This window comes from Hylobates moloch, unplaced genomic scaffold, assembly GCF_009828535.3.
Source record: "Hylobates moloch isolate HMO894 unplaced genomic scaffold, HMol_V3 SCAFFOLD_8, whole genome shotgun sequence".
Classification (NCBI taxonomy): domain Eukaryota; kingdom Metazoa; phylum Chordata; class Mammalia; order Primates; family Hylobatidae; genus Hylobates; species Hylobates moloch.
This window is the reverse complement of record NW_026652283.1, coordinates 41,538,856-41,562,003: the sequence shown is the minus strand read 5'-3', so window position 1 is coordinate 41,562,003 and position 23,148 is coordinate 41,538,856. Positions and strand designations below refer to the sequence as shown.

At 46.1% G+C, this 23,148-nt stretch overlaps 1 protein-coding gene across 2 annotated transcripts; it reads right to left on the bottom strand.

The window, feature by feature from the left end:
- Positions 1–1,211: 1,211 nt before the first annotated feature.
- PPIE (peptidylprolyl isomerase E) lies at positions 1,212–20,029 on the bottom strand. Of its 2 annotated transcripts, none has more exons than XM_032160380.2 (10): positions 19,958–20,029; positions 18,621–18,719; positions 17,471–17,514; positions 16,956–16,982; positions 15,529–15,610; positions 14,902–15,002; positions 13,319–13,442; positions 9,747–9,932; positions 5,818–5,960; positions 1,212–5,583 (listed from the first exon to the last, which is right to left on the bottom strand). In XM_032160380.2, the coding sequence occupies exons 1-10, from the start codon at positions 19,986–19,988 to the stop codon at positions 5,515–5,517; spliced, it is 906 nt and encodes a 301-aa protein (XP_032016271.1). In that variant the 5' UTR covers positions 19,989–20,029; the 3' UTR covers positions 1,212–5,514. The 2 variants fall into 2 exon arrangements, with proteins under 2 accessions (XP_032016271.1, XP_032016272.1); XM_032160381.2 differs by having other exon boundaries at positions 19,966–20,026.
- Between the last annotated feature and the right edge of the window lie 3,119 nt (positions 20,030–23,148).

Genomic DNA, 23,148 nt, shown 5'->3' with positions numbered 1-23,148 from the left:
GGCCACGCTGGGGGACAGCAGCCCCTCCACCTGGACCAGGGAGGGCCTCCATGTGCAAGCGCAGAGGAAGAGACCTTCTCATGTACACAAAGGGCGGCCCCAGGCTGTCTGGAAGTTGGAGAGTTCCCTATCAGCACAGGGATCTCAGCTCTGGCCTGGATGTGAGGAGACCTGCCTTGTAGGTGGCTTCCTTATCTGGGCCTCCATTTTCTATCTGCACTTTTTGATCTCCAAAGAACCTGTCTACCAACTCCTCACAGTGAGCCAGAAGCAGCCTCATAACCCTGAATGTGGGGCTCTGGTGGCTGTCATGAAGCAGAGTTGGCACATAACATGGAACCTGGCCAGGCACGGTGGCTCACACGTGTAATCCCAGCACTTTGGGAGGCCAAGGCAGGCAGATCACCTGAAGTCAGGAGTTCAAGACCATCCTGGCCAACACAGTGAAACCCCGTCTGTACTAAAAATACAAGATTACCTGGGCCTGGTGGTGCATGCCTGTAATCCCAGCTACTCAGGAGGCTGAGGAAGAATTGCTTGAACCTGGGAGGTGGAGATTGCAGTGAGCAGAGATCACAACATTGCACTCCAGCCTGGGTGACAAGAGCAAAACTGTTGTCTCAACAAAACGAAATTATGGAACCTGTTTGCCATCCTAGTATTTACTTAACAGTTCCTTCTTAACATCAAAGATGGTCTTCTAGGCAATTGTAAATTTTAAATTAGCCAGTTATTTTGACAACTAATTTTTTACTCCACCTGTATCTTTAGTGCCCAGCCAATGATCTGGCATAGTTAGGGGTGCACCAAGAATGTCTGTAAACTACCTGAAGGTTTGTAGATATGGAGTACACCTTACCCATTAATCAAGTTGTGCATAGCAGGAACCAATACGAGCCGTGATCCTCCTGGTTCATACAGAACAATGGAAAAACATAAGGCTTTGTCTACCTAGTTGGCCATCAGACTTTCAGCAACTTTTATCATCCAGATAGTCACCAAATGAAATAAAATAGAAAAATCCCTTGAGCAATGAAACAATTGTGAATGAACACAAAGTCCATGAATTTAATCCTTATCTGTTTGCTGAGCCAAGCGTGTGCATCTGCAGCGGGTGGCCCAGGCTGGCAGCCCAGATACCACCATTTCCCTTTTCTTTGCTTAGGGCATGGCCTGTTTATCTCGTTGCACCAGATGAGGGTTGGAAGGATGACAGTGGTGGTTGTTTTAGATCTACTGACAGCAATGAGAAACCAATGACAGTTGACAGGAAGAGAGGACACATACAACCGGCGAAGGAGGAATGCCCAGCAGTCTTGGTTCTTGCAGTTCAATACTGGCCTTGAGGCCAAGTCAGCAGGGGGTTCATAGTCACTAACTTCTAACTGAGGCAGGGAAGTGACATGTTCTGGAAAAGGTCCAAAGAAACAGGAATAGAGGCAGTGTAGCAAGAGGCAGATTTTTGGTGCCAAATAGATTTGAGTCCTAGTTCTGCTTCTTCGTTTGTAGAGTACGATATTGGTTCTTTCTTCCCAAAGCTCTTATAAAAATTAAATATGTACACAAATCTTTGGGATGTCTGACATATAAATGCTTAACAATAGGTACTTGCTGGTATTATTACAAATGAATTTGCTTATTTTTGAGCCACTTCTATGTCTGTCCATTAAACCAAAATGTGTTCTGCAGGTGATGATGTATTTATTTCAGAGCTGTGCTTTTTCCTAAACAATCTACACATGACATCCCTCGGAGGGCAGGACTTGTATTCTTATAGCCTTTAAAGGCCTAGGAAGTGTCACTTGTGGCAGTGGCTGTGAAACTTTGCTCTTGTGTTCTCAGACACCGGGATCCCATGTCCTGCTGAGAGGTCTGTACCCACCAGGTGTCTTGGGCGGCAATTTGCATGGGGGAACTGCCCATCCAGGTCAACTGCTTGGCCCCCTTTTTGAAAGGAACACTGGATGGGCACTTGACCCCCTTTTCAAAAAAGTCTTTCACTTCTCAAAAAAAAAAATACAGTTTTGGAGGAAAGTGGGATATATAAAAAATAAAATACAATTCAAATCACCACAGTCCCACAATTAACACACTATTAATATTTTTGTGACTTTATTTCTAGGCTTTTTTTCTTAAGATATACAAATACCTATGCTTACATATTACAGATATTTTTACAAAATTGGGATCACACTGTACTATATATGTTTCTTTGTGATGTGCTTTTTCTACTTTAGTTTCCCATCACTGAACTCTACAAGACTCCATTCTCAACAATAAAAAGTTGGTTCTATAATTCCTTCTTCAGAGGTTGCTGTGAGGCTGCCATGACTGCAGCAGATGCTGGGAGCACCTGAAGGCGGCTGTCATGCTGTTGGAGAGGACACTCCAACAGCCACAGCACTGATCCTGGGCCTGCCATCCCTGGTTTCAGCCTTTGTAACTGTTTCAGGGCCAGCATGTGGGGACCCAGATGGGGCTCAACTCTTGAATGAGTTAGGGGGGAAATGAATCAGCAAAAGGAAGCCCTGTGCCCAGTCCTGGTGCTGGTCCAGCAATGGGAATGTGGAATGGGGAGGCCAGTTGGGACAGGAGCCACACAGTCCCAGGGAAAGCCGCTTTGCTCTCCAGGCTACAGGAAAGGACGCCCACAGAGCCACTGGGTCCACTTCCCAGAGAGGTCAGAGTTTTCCCAAGGCAGCCAGGCGCAGCTGCTGCATGGTGCGTAGCCGAAGCAGGTGGCCAGGCTGTGGGGCATGCCACTGCCCAGCTCTGGGGCTCCCCTCCCTTCTGGCCTGGAAGAGCAGGGTCTTGTCTCCTGTGTCTCTCCACAAAGGTCCTGGCCAATCATGGGGACCATGACTGTGTCACTCCCCAGGGCTGTGGACCCTGCCACCACAGATTGAGGCTAAAGCCTAGTAAACCTCCCAGGACTCCATTACTACTGAAGAGAGACAGGCTGGGCTTCTAATCCCAGCTCTGGCAAACCACCCTGTGTGACCTTTGGCAGTCACGCCACTAAAGCCTCAGTTTACCTGTGCAGGGTTCCAGTGTGCATTCAATAACATCTGTAGACACCCAGGTGGAACACTGGGAGAGGAGTCCATACCCAATGGCTCCAAACCTGCTGAGCTTCCAGAACTGCCCACTGGCCTCCACCTCCCCAGAGTATCAGGGAGGAACAGAGTGACAAGGTTGTAACAGAAGTCTGTCCTTTTATGGGAGGCTGGCTGTGCTTTTTCTACACACACTCACTTGGTTCTCGTCCAAGCACTGAAGTCAGTGCTATCATCCCCAGCTTCATAGATGCCTGCCTAACACCTGTGACTGACCTCTGATGGCCATTATTTGCACTCAGAGAAGGGGCTGTGCTTTGAGGGAGGGTCTCTTTTGGAAGCTCCATAGGGGTGAGGGGTAACCATGTTGTCCATCCCAGCTACATGGAGCCTGAAACTCAGCCAACTGTAGCAGCTGGAGCTCAGAAAGTCCAGTCAGCACACGGGAGCCAGAGGTAGGGCAGAATGCCACCATCCCTCAGCAAGAGCTATCCTAGGGTCATGAGGACCACGCAGCCTCTCCTGCCTCCTGGCTCATCCAGATCTCAATCCAAGATGCAAAAGCTCAGCTCAGTGGATTCTGAATGGTCTGAGTGGCCCAACCCACAGGAGGTGTCCAGCAGCTACAGGGCTCAGTCCCTGCTAAGAGCCTTCAGCAGATAAGATTCTTTACAACTGCCTGGCTGACCAGCATCTGGAGGGGGAGTGGAGAGAAGCCAGCTCCAAGAAGTGGCTGCACACAGGAGAACCAGACTGTGAGCTCAGCAGGGGTTGGGACCATTTGTTCTCTTCAGTGGCCGGCAATCCTGTCTTGTAAAGGCGCAGATAGTAAGTATTTTAGGCCTTGGGACTGTGATGGTCTATTTTGTGTGTCAATTTGGCTAGGCCATGGTATCCAGTTTTTAGTCAAACACTAGTCTAGATGTCGCTGTGATGATGGTTTCTTTTTTTAGAGACAGGGTCTCACTCTGTCACCCAGGCTGGAGTACAGTGGCATGACCATGGCTGACTGCAGCCTCAACCTCCCAGGATCAAGCGATCCTCCCACCTCAGCCTTCTGAGTAGCTGGGACTATAGGTGTGCACCACCATACCTGGCTTTTTTTTCCCCCTAGAGATAGGGGTCTCTACATTGCCCAGGCTGGTCTTGAACTCCTGGGCTCGAGTGATCCTCCTGCCTCAGCCTCCCAATAGTGCTGGAATTATAGGCATGAGCTACCATGCCTGGCCTATTTTTTAGATGGATTAATATTTAAGTCAGTAGAGAGTAAAGGAGATTACCCTCCATAATGTGGATAGGCCTCATCCAATCAGTTGAAATTCTTAAGAGAAAAAAGACTGAGATCACTGGAGGAAGAATTCTGCTTCCAAACTGCCTCAGACTTGAACTGCAACATCAGTTTTTTTCCTGAGTCTCCAGCCTGCTGGTCTGTTGTGCAGATTCCAGACTTGCCAGCTCCCACCACTGCCTGAGCCAGTTCCTTAAAATAAATCTCTCTCTCTCTCCATATATACACATCCTATTGGTTCTGCTTCTCTAGAAAACCCTAATACAGGGACCATAGCCTGTATTGTGTCTATATCCCCCTACTCAACTCTGCCACTGCAGTAAGAAACCACCATGGACAATATGTAAACAAATGGATGTGGCTGTGTTCCCATAAAACCTGATTCATAAAAACAGGCAGTGGGCTGGATTAGGCACATGTAGTTTGTTGGCCTCCTGTCTCCTGACAAATAGGCATAGTACTTGGCACAGAGAAGGCACTTTGAGTTATAAAAATTTCATTTTTTAAAATCTGTAGGGTGAAAGTGAACAAATAAACAAATGAACCACTGAGAGTACACTTGCTGGCTGTAAGACCGGCAGCTGGGTTTAGGAGCAGAGGCAGCAGAAGACCAGAACTTTCCACTGTTTTTAATTTCCATTGCCCTGACAAGGATGCCTGGTGTGAAGATACATCACCTGACATCTAAGGGGATCAGCCCAAGGGAGGAAATGAAAGCTGTGGAAAAGATGCTCTGCTCTCCTCACTCACCAGCCTGCCTCAGAGGTCCAGCTTAGCCACAGACACAATCTCTGACAACTCCCAAGAACTAGCAGCAGGAGCAGTATAAGAACTAGGGTTTATTTTAGCAAAGAAAACACGTAACAGCCACACTGGTAGTCCCAGGAGAGGCCCAGCAGCAAATGCTGAGAAAAGCCAGTGGCTTTTTGCACAGCCTGCCCATGGTGGAGGGGAGCACCTGCGCTGGCTCCTGGGCCCACAGCCGCGCTTGGGAATAGTCCAGGCTGTGCCTGCAGAGGAGCTGCTCCAAGCGGACCCTGAGGAAGGGCTCATATCCCAAATGCTGCTTGCTTCAAACAGGCACCCTCGGTGCTGCGTCCTCTGAGGCTGGCAGTTCCTTCCTGGATGTGCCGGGACAAGAGCGGACGGGGAAGCAGAGAGAGTGCCGCCTCACACGTACTCCCCACAGTCGGCGATGATCACCTTTTGCTTTGGCTTCCCGTCCTTGCTGCCCTGGGCCTTTGTGGCAGAATAGAAGTGAGGGAGTAAGGCCGGAGACTAACAGTGGTTTAGGGATACCAACTCCTGCCTGCCCATTTGCCCACTTCCACCCCGGAACCTGGGCAGCAGCAGCCCCTCCCCCTGGACACAGCCCCCGGCCATCTCTCTCAGGCCACAGAGACTCTCCAGCCCTCCCACAGGGCCGCGCTCCAGTGGCCTGGGTGAGGAGGAGGCCCATTCCTGGCCACATACCTCAATTTGCCGCAAGACATCTAGGCCTTCGGTGACCTCTCCAAACACCACGTGCTTGCCATCCAGCCAGTCTGTCTTGTCACATGTCAGGAAGAACTGAGAGCCATTGGTGTTTGGGCCAGAGTTGGCCATGGAGAGTAGACCTGAGGGAGAGAACAACCATCAACTCCCCCAACCCTGGCTACCAGCCATTAAAGGACGTCTGTGCAGGCTGTCGACAGCCCTTGAGCCAGTCAGGCTCAGACTCGGGGATGCACAGATCACATGCAAATGTGGCCGCCTTATCTTTGATTCAGTTAATAGTCAGTGAAATGGTAAGTGAGGTGTCTCAATCACTTTATACTGGTCTGTTCTTTCATTAATTCATTTATTTAACAATTAAGTGTCTGCTGTTAAGGTCCCTGTTAAGCCCTGGGAACACTGATGAGCAGAACATAGTCCAAGCTCTGGTGGAGCTCACAATCAGTGGAAAAGAGCCATTCAAAATGACAGCTATGACACAGTGAGGCCTGGTAACATGGACATTCGTCACATAAGAGAATGTACATGTATACGTGTGTGTCTGTGTATGTGTACATGTATGTATGTGTGTCCACAATGGATGGTGGAGTCATTTGTTGAAACAGGGAAGGGGGGAGGAAGAGTTTAGGGGAGAAGGCCAAGAGCTGTTTTAGGTATGTGAAGTGTGAGATGCTCGCGGGATATCCAGTGAAGACAACAGGCAGGCAGTTGGTTGGACAGGAGTCTGGAGCTCAGGGAGTCATCAGCATGCAGACGCCAATGTGCACAAGCTTAACTCAGAGATACTGCTGAAAGCTCTGGGACCGGGTGTGACTGCCTAGGGCACTGCTTCTCAGTGGGGTTGGTGTCCTGTCCCTAGGAAACCTTTGGAAATCTGAATTTTTTTTTTTTTTGAGATGGGGATCACTCTGTCACCCAGGCTGGAGGACAGTGGTGCAATCACAGCTCACTGCAGACTCAATCTCTGGGGCGCAAGCAATCCTCTCAGCTCCCAAGCAGCTGAGACTACAGGCGTGCACCACCACACCTGAATAATTTTTTTATTCTTTTTTCGGTAGGTACAGGGTCTCACTATGTTGCCGAGGCTGGTCTCGAACTCCTGAACTCAAGTGATCCTCTGGCTTTGGGCTGCCACTTCAGACTCCCAAAGTGTTGAGATTACAGGCGTGAGCTGCCATGCCTGGCTTGAAAGTGTTTTTGACTGTCTGAAATATTGTGGGGGTGCTACTGGCATTTAGCAGGTGGGGTCTGGAACGCTAGATGTTCTGCAATGTCTGGCACAATGAATTGTCTCATATCCTCTTGGCCCTTAAAAACATCCTGCTAGAAGCTGGGCGCAGTGGCTAATGCCTGTAATCCCAGCACTTTGGGAGGCTGAAGTGGGAGGATCACTTGAAGCTAAGAGTTCCAGACTAGCCTGAGCAATATAATGAAACCCCGTCTCTACAAAAAATTTAAAAATTAGCCGGGCATTATGGATGGCATGCACCTGTAATCCCAGCTATTTGGGAGGCTGAGGCAGGAGGACTGCTTGAGCTGGAGAGGTTGAGGCTGCAGTGAGCCATCTTGCACCACTGCACTCCAGCCTGAGCAACAGCAAGAGACCCTGTCTCAAAAAAAACAAAAACCAAACAACAAGACAACAAATATCCTGCCAGATATTGATGTAGGTAAAAAATGTGTTTACAGTTATCTGCACCTAAACCATAATTCCATTATACATATAAGCCCAAAGTTTTGGAAGTGCTTTTGATTTTGCATGGACTCTTCTAGGAATGTAACTGCTATGTAAATAAACAGATTATTCTTTACTTTGGACTCTAATCAACTTTATCTACCATTTCACAAAGCCGTATCCCCAATAGCATCACTGCTAGTGGTATCCAAGTTGCCAGTTGACACTCCCGTCTGCATTTCTAACTGCTGCATTTGAGTACAGGGGCAGACGCCTGAATAATTTACTTTGTGTTCTGACACAGCTGTACTTAAGCATGTACATCTGGAAACATATTCAATTATTATACAAATTCGTTTATTTCCTCTGATGTTCTTCCCTATTATAGTTACAGATGAATACTGATTTTTAAAATAACGATGTAGGTCAGTGGGCTATATCACCTACACATGTCAGTTCAGTATAGTAAAGAGGGGCCCTACAAACCACCAGTTAGAAAAAGGGAGCACAGGGTAACAGGCTTCTGGAGAACAAAAGAATGGGCTCTGAGCCACTTCAGTGTTTAAGGGTCAGGAAAAGGAGACAGCAAAGACAGAAAAAGCAGCCATCTAGGTAAACGGAGACAAGAAGCGGCAGGAGTCCTGCCAGCCAAGTGAAGAAGGAGTCAAGGAGAACAGAGTTAGTACAGGCTGAGCATCCCAAATGTGAAAATCCAAAATCCAAAATGCTCCAAAATCTGAAACTTCATGAGCACTGACATGATACTCAAAGGAACTGCTCACTGGAGCATTTCAGATTTGAGATATTCAGATTTGGGATGCTCAACTGGTAAGTATAATGCAAATATTCCAAAATACAAAATACTTCTGGTCCCAAGCATTTCAGGAAAGGGACACTCAACCTGCGGTATGAAATGCTCCTGGGAGGTGGGATAACATCTGGGAGGTGGGATAAGATGATCGCCAAGAACTGGCTACTGGTATTTTTGGCAAGAGTGGTTTCAATGGCGAGATGGGACTAGATGTCTGCCTAGAAGGGATTAGAGAAAACGCAAAGGCAGCAAGTCTGTACCATGTTTTCAAGAAGTTATGCTTTTACTGCTTGAAAAAAGACGGGGGACCAGGGGCATGGGTGATAGCTGGAGAGGGAACAAGAGTACAAGGATGAAGATTTTTTTTTTTTTTTTTTTGAGACGGAGTTTCGCTCTTGTTGCCTAGGCTGGAGCGCAATGGCGCGATCTTGGCTCATCACAATCTCCGCCTCCCAGGTTCAAGTGATTCTCCTGCCTCAGCCTTCCGAGTAGCAGGGATTACAGGCATGCACCACCACGCCTGGCTAATTTTGTATTTTTAGTAGAGACGGGGTTTCTCCATGTTAGTCAGGCTGGTCTCCAACTCCTGACCTCAGGTGATCCGCCTGCCTCTGCCTCCCAAAATGCTGGGATTACAGGAGTAAGCCACCGCACCCAGCAACTGGATGAAGATTTTTTTTAAAGATTGATAACGGCATGCTTTCATGCTAATAGACTGATCTAACAGAGCAGGGGAAACGGATTACAAGAAGAGGACAACTTTAGAAGCCATGTTCCTAAGTAGAGGAGAGGGACAGGATCCAGTCCACAGGTGGAGGGGCTGGCCTAGGAGACAGCTCATCCCCTGTAATTGGAAGAAAGGGCATGCACGAGTGGAGAGATGCAGGAGGTGAAGCATTAGATGAGGTGGGAAGGTGATGATGATATGAGGGCTTCAGAAGTGAAGACAGGCATGGACACATCATCTCTGGTTGGGACTGGGCATCAAGTAGGGAAATCTGGTCAGGTTGGCAAGGGCCCCCTTAAGAACTATAGTTATAAATTTCAAGTGGGATCGTTCAGTACAATTCTGTGTTTTTTCTCTAGTTGCTGGGGGACTAACCACCGAGATTTTACTGAGTAAATCTGATGGTGAGGGCAGGGACAGCGGTGGGGTTGAGGGCATAAGAGCTTGCAACAGCAGACCACAGAATCCAAGCTGGGCTAATAGGAAGTGTGGACACAGTTGGGGGATGGACAGTACCTGCATGTAAACAAGCCAACTCCACCCTAGCAAGGCTGCATGGTTCTCCTGTGTCTGGTGGCTGGGTCTCCTCCAGACTCTTAGTCCGTCAGCCAGAACCACAACCTGTCCTTCCATCCTGCCTGGCCATCCCACCCTTGCCCAGCCTCCCTCATCACCACATGACAACTGGCTCCTACCTGGTCCCGTGTGCTTGAGGATAAAGTTTTCATCGTCGAACTTCTTCCCATAAATGGACTTGCCCCCAGTGCCGTTGTGGTTTGTGAAATCACCGCCCTGGCACATGAACTGGGGGATGATGCGGTGGAAGCTGCTTCCCTTAAAGCCAAAGCCCTTTTCATGGGTGCACAGGCAGCGGAAATTCTCTGGAATTGAGAAAGGAAAAAGCTCTGGGGGTTAAAAAACAGAACAAAATAAAACAAAACCTCGAAAAAACTTTTGTTTAATGTTCGTATTTTTGTTTTAAAATAAGAGATAATCATTATAAACCTTTGTGATACTAACCTTGTAAGGACTATAAGGGACTCTTTTTCTTTGAGACAGTTTCACTCTTGTCGCCCAGGCTGGAGTGCAATGGCACAATCTCAGTTCACTGCAACCTCCACCTCCTGGGTTCAAGTCATTCCCCTGCCTCAGCCTCCCTAGTAGCTGGGACTACAGGCATGTGCCATACAATGACCTGGCTAATTTTGTATTTTTAGTAGAGATGGGGTTTTACTCTGTTGGCCAAGCTGGTCTGGAACTCCTACCTCAGATGATCCGCCCACCGTGGCTTCCCAAAGTGCTGGGATTACAGGTGTGAGCCACCACACCCGGCCAGGACTATAGGAGATTCTGATGAAAGGGGATTGAATATACATGTTCTAGCTCTGTTCCCTTCCAAACCACACTAAAAATCAGGAAACTGATTTTTTAAAAGAAAAACCAAAGGATCTTAGAAGAAAACATAAGGGCAAATCTTCATGACTCTGGATTTGGTGACGGTTTCTTAAATGTCACACCAAAAGCAAAGGTAAAAGAAAAAATAATTAGATTTTATCAAAATTTAAGATGTGCATCAAAGAACCGTACCAATAGAGGGCAAAGCAACCCACAGAATGGGAGAATGCTTATTTGCAAATCATATTTAACATGGGTTTAATATTCAGAATATATAATGAACTGCTATAATTCAACAACAAAATGGCCAGGCATGGTGTAATCCCAGTGATTTGGGAGGTCAAGGCAGGAGGATCACTGGAGGTCAAGGGTTCAAAGCTACAGTAAGCCATGATCTCACCACTACACTCCAGCCTGGGAGACAGAGCAAGACCCTGTCTCTTAAAAACACAAAACAAACAATCCAGTTAATAAATAAGCCAAAGATTTGAAGAGATATTTCTCCAGAGAAGATATACAAATGGTCAACAAGCACATGAAAAGATGTTCAACATCATTAGTCGGGAATAAAAATAAAAACCACAGTGAGATGCCATTTCACACCTGTTAAGAGAAGATGTGGGCCAGGCATGGTGGCTCATGCCTGTAATCCCAGCACTACGGGAAGCCAAGGCGGTCGAATCACAAGGTCAGGAGTTTGAGACCAGCCTGGCCAACATGGTGAAACCTCGTCTCTACTAAAAATACAAAAAATTGGCTGGGCGTGGTGGCAGACGCCTGTAATCCCAGCTACTCGGGAGGCTGAGGCACGAGAATCACTTGAACCCCAGAGACGGAGGTTGCGGTGAGCCAATATCGCGCCACTGTACTCCAGCCCACGCAACAGTGTGAGACTCTGTCTCAAAAAAAAAAAAAAAAAAAAGAGAAGATGTGGAAAAACTGAAACTCGTACCTTGCTGGTAGAAATGTAAAATGGTCCAGCCACTGTGGAAAATAGCTTGGCATTTCCTCAAAAAGTTAAATACAGAGTTACCATGTGACTACGCATTTCCACTCCTAGGCATATATATCCAAAAGAATTGAAAACAGGGATTTAAACATGTACTTATATGTGGATATTCACACAGGCATTATTTACAACAGTCAAAAGGTGAAAACAATGTGCAAGTGCCCATCAACAAATGAATAAGATATTTATCCAAATACAACAGAGTATTATCAGGCACTAAAAGGAATGAGGCATTGATACATGGTACAAGGATGAACCTTGAAGGCATTATGCTATGCAACATCAGCAAGGCGTGGAAAAGGACAACTACTGTATGATTCCACTTACATGAAAAATCTAGGATAGGCCGATTCATAGACACAAAGATTGGAGGTTATCAGAAGCTAAGGGGAGGAGAAAATGGGGAGTTATTATTTAATAGGTACCTTTAATAAGTGGTTTTGTTTAGGATGATTCAAAAATTTTGAACAGGGTAATAACTGCTAACAAACTGTACACTTTAAAATGGCTAAAATAGCCAAAAAATAAACTTAAAAAGCGGGGAGGAAGAGACAACAGCAACAAAATTTCTGAAGTTAGAAAACAAATAGATGAGTCCTAAATGATACAGCAGACCTGAGAAAGCTGAATCTTAAGCTGGTAATAGCCAAGAAGCAACTCAATTTGCACTCCAAAAGCTCAGAGGAAAGGGTGCAGGTAATCCTGGAGACAGTAAGTTTGGCTGAAAGCCCGTTTAAGAAAGTGGTTAATCTTTGGGATCCTCTCCCTGACTCTGCAGCTGGGGGCTACCCCTCCCCAACCTGGTAGCCAGCTGGGGGTCTAGTCTTTGGTAGGTTAAAGCAGAGGGTCTCTGGACTAGGACATCCTACACATAGTGAGGGCTGAGGTACCATAATGACAAATGGAGACTATGTGAAAGTTTATATACTGAATATTGAGGCATTCAGCCTTGCCCTCATCTCCCCTTAACAAGATGCAGACACCTGGATGCAAAGCCCCCAGCAGGAGAGTCTGGGAGAAAATCAGGAATGATTACATAGAAAACTATGCAAAAACAAGGCAATTATCAATTCCAGGCAAAACAAAATGCTGTGCATGAAAGGAAGTTATCACATGATGCTTACATTGTTAAAATAACTTAGGACCTAACCAAAATTATGGTACCTATACAGGGAAGATGAGGGGGCAGGGAAGGGGATTTTAAAAAACTAATTCTTTGTCCTCTGAAGTAGAAAATCAGAAGATAATATTTAAAATGGAAAACAAGAAGTAGAAATATAAAACTGTTATCAACATGGAAATAAAAATCAAAACACCTAAGAGTTGAAATCCGCTCCTCTGAGCAGCAGCAAATGGTGTTGGCAGCAGGGCATAGGGACAGCACCAGGGGATGACTGTTTTTTCAAAACAAGCTTTGTGAAACTGAATTGACTCTTTGTATGTCTAGATAATAAAATTTAGATTAAAAAGAGAAGTCAATATTTAATAAATTACAAAGAATACTCAATAAAAGCACTAGTTACTTCTAGAATTCAGGACTGGATATAGAGGGGAAAATGAATTTTCAATTTATTGTCTTAAATATTATTCGAATATATGTATATGGTATTCTTTAAAAAAAAGAATACATTATTTACTTGTGTTTTTAAAAAATGATTAAAAAACAGTAAGCCAGCACTTATAAAGCTTCAAAAACACCTGCTCTGACTTATCTGTTACTAGATCCCAGGATCTGAGATGCCTCAAATCAACTTAGGTCAGAAGCAATATCAAGGACACAAGAAGTGAAGCGGCAAGAACCTGGGAAAGGCTCACTGCTCAGCCACCAGCACCCCGCCGTTCTGACCACAGCGTCCTGCTCACCTGCTGTCATGGGCACGACATCGGAACGCAGGAGCATCTGGATGCGGCCGGCCGGCTTGTTCCCAATCTTGATGTCCATGTACACCTGAGGATTTGACCGGGCCTTTTTAGCAGCAGGCTCTCCCTAGGTGCAGAAGAAATCGCTAGTTAGAGAGAACTCCCTGACACCCTAAGTAGGAGTGCGAGTATTCTACACACCCACCCAGAACACAACTCCAGTGAGTAGGCTGGAGCAAGTGCTGATGGGGAAGGCCTTGGGCCCTGACAGGGCTGCAGGAGGCAGGAGCCACGGCCGTAGCACCCAGCTGGACGCCCAGCAACAGGACGTCTCAGCACTGGCTAACCTGAGCCCCACACACGGGCGTGTTATCTCATCATGCTCACCCTCAGATGCATCTGCTTCCTCCTCTTGCTTCACAGTCACAGAACAGCACTTTTCTGGTCCATGATCCACAACTCTCAGTATCTTCAAATGCCAGTTCCAGCCCACCCACTGTCCTCTAGTTAGGCAGACCCCTCCATGTACCACCACCTCCTCCCTCTGTGCTTGGCCCTGCATATACAATGGCTGGCTACATGGAAGCACGGGGGAAGCCTCTTGCTCAGGCCTAAGTGCTCAGAAGACAGTGGAAGATGTTGGGCCTTGCTTTGTGCTCCAAGTAGATAAGACTAAGCAGAGGATACAGGATGATCCAGGGGGACTCCACTGACTGTGATGGCCACTTTATGAGTTCTGATTTGCATTCGAATTTCTGGCGTGGGTCAATGTGTGGATGAATGGTGGCAAATTAGCCAAGAGTGAGAACACAGGAAGACAGGATTAGAGAAGCAGGGGAATCCATTTTAGGCAAACTTAAGCTGCCTATGAGACTTGCAGGCAGAAATATCTGAAGCTCAGGACTAGAAAGAGACCATGAAGGTCAACAGCATAAGAGAGGCTGCATAAAATTAGAGATAGACTGCTACTGTTTCAGCTGAGAGAAGAAAGAGAAACCATGAGCCAAGAAAGAAATACATAAGAATGTCAACATTCACAAAGTACCCAGAGGAGGGGATGCCCAGGAAGCAACTGTCAGAGACTATGCTGAGAATCAGGGGGAAGTGCCCCGGCAGGTTCTCGTAGGACTGGAGAATCCTGAACCCACGTACAGGTTGAAGGAAGGGACCACTACCCTATTCTGTCTCCCCTCCATTAGCACAGGAATAGGAAGACCATGACCCTCGTGGCAAACTCTTCAGTGAAGGAGAGGGACTGATCAGGAGGGGTGAAGAGGGGCACCTCAGCTTCCTCCCTGTCAGCTGACAATCACAAATCCATACCTGAGCAGAGCTGAGACACTCATCACATAGAACACAACATGGATGAGGGACCCAAAGCTTTGCCCTTGAATTCATTTGATATTGACTTTACCAAAGTACTAAGAACTCAACATTGACTTTACCAAAGTACTAAGAATTCATCATTCATTCCCTCCGCTTTGATATACATATTGGCAAATTTCCATTAAAACTTAACAAAAAAAAGTCTCCTGTGGACAGTGCCGGCCTGTCCTCTGGAAGCAGGAGCTTCGAATGAAGCTCACCTCCTGGGTCTCTGCTTTGGGAGGCTCTGACCCTTCTTCCTCTTTATTCTCTTCAAGCGTCTTCCCAGAAAACTTCTTCAACCAGTCATCATCTGACCAAACTGAAAGGAAAGAATCAAACAAATGTTCATTCAAGCAATCAGATTGAACTGAAAAGTAGCTGCTTTGGTCAGCAAAGTGGAAAATGCTATGTGGCCTGTATGCCAGACAGTTCCCCACTGAGAACTCCCAGGGGTAAGGAAAGTTCTCATACAGAATGTCGGCCCTGAAGTCCAGCTCTCAGTAGGGCTAAGGAAAACAGCTCTGCCGAAAGCAAAGGTGTAGCCTTTGCTGGTTTCAGCCCTTGATGGAGACCCCAGGAATGGAATATCAAGAAAACTGGGAAAGATGAGCTCAAGCAGGAATTTCTCTCGTAACAGAAACAATCACTCTGGCTTTGCTGGGAAGCTCAAACTCACTTGTTTCTCTGCAAAGGTGGTGCATGCCCTTCCCAATGTGAACCATCATCTACTCCTGTCTACCAGGAACCAGCATTTAGCATCTACTTCCAAGTAAATAGAGACAAAAAATGCAACTAAGGCCAAACTGCAGAACATCACAGGGAATCTGGAAGTTGCTCCTACTCACCTGGCCTGGAAGAGCCTTCCTTAATTCTCATTGGTTTGGCCAAATTGACACGAATTGTACGTCCAAAAAGCTCAGATTCATTCTGAAAAGATTGAAAATCCAGCTGCTTAAACTCTCTTAGGTTAAAAGAGGGCCAGCCAGCTTTCCATTTACTTCTGAGATACACTCATGATTTGTCCTCCCTTAATCCCTGGGCTCCTACCAGTAAGCTATGCAGCCACCCCAAAGCCACCTGTGGGTTTCAGGGAACTCTAGAACCATCATACACACCCCTTTCTTTCACAGCAGCACACAAAGACCTGTATTACCAAAAGTAACTCTGGGTTCAGAACACTCCAAAATTACAAAAATAAATGCAGTTTCCCAGTATCTGAGTTCACCTTCAAAAGTCAAGATAAACTTTGAAATGAAAGAAAAATGATCTCTGACAGCTGAGGAATATGTCTGGTGAATGGATTAACAGAACAACGAATAAAAGAACATCTCATTATCCAAAGATAATCGGTACCAGGAAAGGTCATTTAAGGTGACTCCACTTGAAGTGGTGATGAAGATTTCATGGTAAAGTGAAAAATCTTAAAAGGTTGACTGGGAAATTACTGTGATGAAACTAAAAATAATAAAAACAAGTTTCTTACAATTAATATTCAGGATTAACTATGCACTAATTGGTAGAAAGAAATGTAACTTGGTAGAAAAAAATGTAACAGGCAGCCCAGGTAGCCCTGTTGGCTTGAGCCTGTAATTCCAGCTACTTGGGAAGCTGAGAAGTCTTGAACTCAGAAGTTCAAGACAGAGAAAGAAAGAAAGAAAGAAAAGAAAGAAAGAAAGAAAGAAAGAAAGAAAGAAAGAAAGAAAGAAAGAAAGAAAGAAAGAAAAGTAACAGGCACTGAAGTATTATTTTTCCAACAAAATTCTATCAACAGTATGGTATCTTTGCACTTATTATCAGACATGAAAACTAAAAGGATCTCAAGGAGGGCACAAATACTAAAGAGCATCATCATTTTTCCCAAGGACCTTTCCAGAATATCCAAGTCATTTGTATCAGTGATTTGCACCTGCCATAATTAAATTTCTCTTCTAAATTGTAAATTGGTCTAATACTTCATGAAATCCTGCTGTTTTGCAAAATATGCAGTTACACTGTGCAATCAACTTGCACTGTGTCTGCAAATTATCCTAAACATGGGACAGCCAGTGAGAAACTGGTCAACAAGGATGATGAGGACTTACAATTATTGTTAAATGGGGAAGGAGTCTGAGTAAGAACTAATTTTATAAGTGATCAATTCACAGTGAATATTTTCACGTGAGAATTTTTACCTCCCCATGCAACCTCGTAACTTTGGAAGTCCAGAACACTGATATATGACTCTGTACCACCAAAAAGCAACTTTAGTTAGATTTAAGATTCCCAGCCATACCATGTTGTCGATAGCTGCTGCAGCATCCTGCCAAGGAAAGACAAAGATACAAGTTTAGGCTTGCAGCCAAATGCTTCTTATGGTGTCTAAACACATGCTCGGTAGCAAAAATCCAGAAAAATGCCACCTCTACATTTCTTGCCTAGGTTGTGTGTGTTTCCAACAAAGAGCACTTCCTGGCTGATTTTAGAGCTGGTGGTGAAACAACTTGCCATCTAGTTGAAGGCACAAGAAATCATCACTACTGCCAGGCAAGAATGCTCAATGAACAGGGGTGCAGGAGGTAGCTCCTCTGCAGGGCAAGAATGGGAGGGCCTGGCAGAAGGTCTGACATGTTATTCACAGTCCAGTCTGATTATGTGAGAGACGCTTTCCTTAGAACAGCGCTTACTTCTGATCTCTCTGGCAGCATCAGCCTAAGGCCCAACAACCTAACCAAACGGTGAAAAGCTTCCTTTGTAATCAGTAACGACATCACAAACCAAGGACTAGACACTAGTAACACAGACTCTCACCTCTGCCAGCTCAAATTCAACAAAAGCAAATCCTCGGTGCTTTTCTACAAAATGGAAAAACAAAAACAAGTAATTACTATGTGGGGTAGTGGGAAGAAACAGGATGGTCACAAAGTGAAGTCAGTTACATGTCGTATCCAAACACCAGAAGTTCTATCCAATCACTATTTAGGAAGAAGGAATCTCATTCTTTGATTCTTCTTATACAACATCTTAAGCAATAATAAACTTTGTTTTTTTAATGGACATAGCTGAATAATAAACTGTATTTTTAATTAATAAGTATTCAATTATTTGACGAAAGCCAAACTTAAAACCTTAACCATTGCATGCAAGGCAATTAGAAAAATAAAGTCATCTGACCTATCAATTATCTACCTAAATAAATATTTTGCGCATCAACTGTGCATAAAGCATGACTCCTAAAACCTGATAAAGATGCTCAGTCTTTATCTTCAGGAAAATGCTGAACTAACTAGAAAGACCAAGCACAATAATGTTAATCATAGAACTCAGAGACTAGAAGGGCCCTTAGAAAGCCAATATAACCTTATCATTTTGCAAATAAAGATTCCCCAGGCCCAGAGAGTTTAAAGACCTTGCTAACAATCATATGTAAGGTTGATGATAAAACTAGGCCTAAAACTATAATCTTAAAAATGACAACAAAGGTAAAACAGAAAACTGAACTGTGATTGTGATACCAATCGATGGGAAACCCACCCAGGGGTGCAGAGGCCAAGAACCCCCGCCCTGGCCGCCCCCATTATGGGGCTAGGCTTTCCTGCTGCCTCATTTAATAGCACAGCTGCCAAGAAGGAGCAGATGGTATGGGGTACCCATTAGGTAGATTAAAACAACATTCAAATCTCAATGTAGTTCAAACCTATCTCCCTACTGGTCTATTGAAAAATCTGTCTTATCTCAACCCAATAGCTGAAGACTCTGAAAAGCATTCAGAGCTCACAACCACATGGCCTCAGAACATTCCTTCTCCATCGAGATCACTGTCACCAGTCACCTTCCTGAACTTTCCTGTAGCGTATACTAACCATATTTAGAATGCATATTTAGAATTGTGATGTGACTTTAATTTTTTTAAGGTATTTTCCCAGTAAGAGGATTCTGAATGTGAGAGACACTAACTCACCTGTTTCATAATCCAGAGGAATCTGAATATCTGTGATGTCTCCAAAAGGAATGAATGCAGCATGAAGAACTTTGTCGTCCACCTCCTCTGCCAGTCCACCTGCAAATAAGCCAAGGGCCTTCTGAGCCACTGATCTCCATACTCTTGCAGAAGTCCTTGCAGCCCAGTTAGCATGCTAGCCAGGGGACAGGATCCTTCCATTCAGTTCTTTGGGAACACAAACATCCCCCTCTCATCTCTGCCCACCCATACTTTGAAAAATATTCCTCTCTTCGCCCTTCTTTCAGACTCTCATCTAGTCCTGGGATTACTGCAATAGCTTCACAACTGACCTCCTTGCCTCCATTCCACCAACTCCACAAAGCCAACTAGAACGATCTTAGGAAAATGCAGATTTGAACCCGTAACTTTTCTGCTTAAACTCCTTCAAAGGCTTCCCACTGTCCTCAGGATAAAGTGCAAACTCCTTGGCAGTACCCATCTCTCTAGCTTTTTTGCTTTGCTTCCTAATTTCCTGAGTCTCCCGAATAATGACCCACTTGCCCCCAAGTGTCAGGCTATTTCACACCTTTGCGACTCCCTTGCAGTGAACAGCCTTGCCTCTGCTTCGGTTACGTAGCTAACTCCTGCTCATCAGCTCTGGCATCGCCGCATCCAGAATGTGCCCTCACTTCTCCAGATGGATGGGTCATTTGTCCCATAGCCAGGCCCATATCATCATGATCCATCCTCAATACAACGCTCATCAAAAGTGTGCTACTGAGGTAATTCCACTTTTTTTCTGGCTAGTCTGGGAACGTCTTCCTTTATGGCAGGGGCTGGGGCTGAGCCGTCGCTGCACTGAATGTTTGTAAAACAAATGAACGAGAGGATCTGGAGGGCCATAATATTCCTTTACCGCTCCTCGGGGCTCGTTGGAGCTCAGCGGGCTAGGAAGGAAGTCAGAATAATCATTCCGTCTCGGGTTCACGCACCTGAGGTGTGTGGCAAGGCTGTTCACTGCAAGGGAGTCGCAAAAGCAGAGGCCCAAAGGTGTGAAATAACCTGACCCTTGGGGGCAAGTGGGTCATTTTTCGGGAGACCCAGCGAATTGGGAAGCAAAGCAAAGAAGCTGGAGAGGTGGCTACTGCTAAGGAGTCTGCACTTTTTCCTGAGGACAGTGGGAAACCTTTGAAGGACTTTAAGCAGAGCCAGAGCTACCGCCAGCACTACCGCCAGAGACCTGGCCTTGACAGCAGCACGCCGTCCTCTTGGTTCAGAGATACGTCCCACCCCACGCCCCGACCCTCTGGGGGTCGCGTTCACTCAGACTCCGCCTAGCAACCCCGCCTGCTCACCCACGTACAAGACGCGCTTGGTGGTGGCCATCTTGCTCGCGCGCTTTTCCGCCGGAAGCCAGCACTCGGCCCGCCCTCTTCCCCACTGTCCCGCCCACTCTGGCCCCGCCCCGCCCACCCTCTCGTTGGTCCAACCCGCATCCCGCTACCCGGATGCACCGGGCGGCTTGTGCGGTGCGCAGTGGTAAACCAAGGGACTTGGTCCTCGCGCTTTCCAGTGCTCACGGTGTTGGAGGAGGGAAACCTTGGTCGAATCAACCCGCTTATTATGGGCAAACGATAAACTATGTTGCTTGGCCATCCTGCGCGTCTGTTTTTGGACAACCTGGGAACTAAGAATGAGTTTTACCTTTTGAAATAGTTGGAAAAACTTAAAACAAAAATATTTTCTTGGCCGGGCATGGTGGCTCATGCCTGTAGCCCCAGCACTTTGGGAGGCTGAGGCGGGCGGATCACCTGAAGTCAGGAGTTCCAGAGCAGCGTGGCCAACATGGTGAAACCCCATCTCTACTAAAAATGCAAAAATTAGCTGGGCGTGGTAGCGGGCGTCTGTAATCTCAGGTACTCAGGAGGCTGAGGCTGGAGAATCGCTTGAACCCAGGTGGCGGAGGTTGCAGTGAGCAGAGATCGCGCCGTTGCACTCCAGCCAGGGTGACGATAGCGAAATACCATCTCAAAACATATATATATATATATATATATATTTTTTTTTTTCTTAGCACATGAAAATTATGTGAAATTAAAATTTCAGTGTCCATAAAGAAAGCTTTATGGGGACACAGCCACGCTCATTCCTTTAAGTATGACTGTGGTTGCTTTCCTACTACAAGGGCAGAAGAGGTATAGCCTGCAAAGCCTACAATAATATTTACCATCTGGCTCTTCAGGAAGAACGTTTGTCGACTCGTGTTAGGTTTTGAAAAGAAGGCAAGGGTTAAAGAAAGACACACACACATACACACACAGAAATAGGGTGACTCGACAGCAAACACAGGCTTTATGTCCAGCATAATAACCTACAGAAGTGGGGAACCAGCCTAATGCCAGTGCCCACCACTGCTTACAGACTGGGCAATTTATAGGTATGGGCGGTAGGGGTCTGGGCAGTGTGGCTTGCTGCCTAGCAGGATATTGATAAAAAGATGTTCTCATGATGAGGCGGTTCGGCCCTTGTTCCAGGGGGACGTCACCATGGTGTCCCTTGGACCTTTGCCCAGCAAGATATGAGAGGGATGTTTCTTTAGTTGGGCCTTTGTCTGCCTTGTGGTCAGGCGGTTAGGCAGGATGTTTCTCACAGCCCAAACCCCTGTGAAATGTTTCACTTTGACCAAGGTCTGCAGAATAGCAGGGAGCTTACAAAATGGTGCAGTTTAGACTAACATCTTGGACTAAACCCACTAATACATAAATTACAGGTTGACATAGTGGTAGGAAATAATGGGACCATCTATTTTATATGGAGCAGAGGGTTAAGACCTTCCCAAGGTGACATTTAAGCTGAATTCTGAAGGAAAAGGAGCCAGAGAGAGGAGGAGGCAGCTTCTGCACACTCAAGGAACTAAAAGACCAGAGCCTGGGATGGTGGGGTGGAGGGCATGATATCAGGTGGGAAAGGTAGGCAGAGGGCCACATCATGAGGGCACTGTAAGCCATCTGGAAGATTTGGGAGCTTTGAGAAGCTGCTGAAGTTACAACAGGAGAGTTACATGGTCACATCATTTTAGATAGTGCTCTGACACTAGGCCCAGGAGGGATTGATTGGAACCCAGGAGACCAGGAAGTTAATGTAGCAGACTATGGAAGAGTTGATAGCGGCTCTGTTCCTCCAATCCACTTGTCCAGGGTGGTTTTTTTTTTTTTTTTTTTGAGACAGGGTCTTGCTCTCTTACCCAGGCTGGAAGGCGGTGACATGATCATGGTTCACTGCAGCCTCAACCTCCCAGCCTCAAATGATCCTCCCACCTTAGCCTCCTGAGTAGCAGCTGGGAGTACAGGTGTACGTCACCATGCCCAGTTAATTTTTTTTTTTTTTTTTTAGAGACAGGGTCTTGCCAGTTGCCCAGGCTGGTCTCAAATTCCTGGACTCAAGCAATCCTCCTGCCTCGGCCTCCCAAATTGCTGGGATTACAAGTGTGAGCCACTACACCCAGCCTGGGGTGATCTTTCTTCAAAATAAACCTAAATTCTCTAGAACTCCCTACCTAAATCACGGATGCTGCTAACAAGGTCCTTGACAAGGGGTCCATGCCTACCTCAGGTCAACCCTGACCTCCACATCAGCTCCTCACCTACTTACCATGGGCTCTTTTTCCTTCCCTCTGCTTTTGCTCATTGAGTTCTTTCTTTTCTCCATCTGGAGGCACCCACCAGTCCTTGTCAGAGGTCCTAGTTAAGCTTCACTCACCCAAATCCCTATAGACAGAGTCCATAGTCCCCAAGTTCAGAAGTCAATTGGAATACACCCTATAGCTATAGTCAGGTATGTCTCTCTCTCCCAGTAGATGAAGATATTTGACACCACGGCCTGTACCCATTGTATTCCCAGAGCTAAGCAGTGGCTGTGCACACAGCTGACCTTACCAACCTCATGCCAAACCAGGGAGTTGATGCTTATAGGAATGAGGCTATGGGATCTGATTAGGATAGTTCTTTGTGTACCCGTCACTATTCCAAACCAAAAGGTCACTCTCAAGAAGAATCTGACCAGGCGTCCTTTATGTGGTGTGGTATAATAAAAAATAAATACTTGGTCTTTGTCCTAGTTCCTGGCACAGAGCTTCTAAAACCATTGGAATATCCTGAGTGCTGTGTCTTGTTATTCATAATGAGCCCATTTTGACCGTACCTAAGTTTATGCTAAGCAGATGACTCAAGGTAGAACCCCTAGCTCGCTTCAGGATGGGGGTTGGTCACCAGAGAAACCAACCACGTGATTAGAGGGTTGGGACTTCCAGCTCCCGCCTCCAATCCCTGAGGAGAGAAGGGGGTTGGAAATTGGGTTCAATCACCAACACCCAGTGGTTTAATCAGCCATGCCTAGGTAATGAAACCTCATATAAACACTCTCAATGCGGTTTGGGGAGTTTCCAGGTTGGTGAACACATTGATGTGCTTGGAACACAGTATGCCTAGAGAGGAAATGGAAGCTCTCCGGCTCCTCTCCATTCCCACCTTGCCCTGTGCATCTCTTC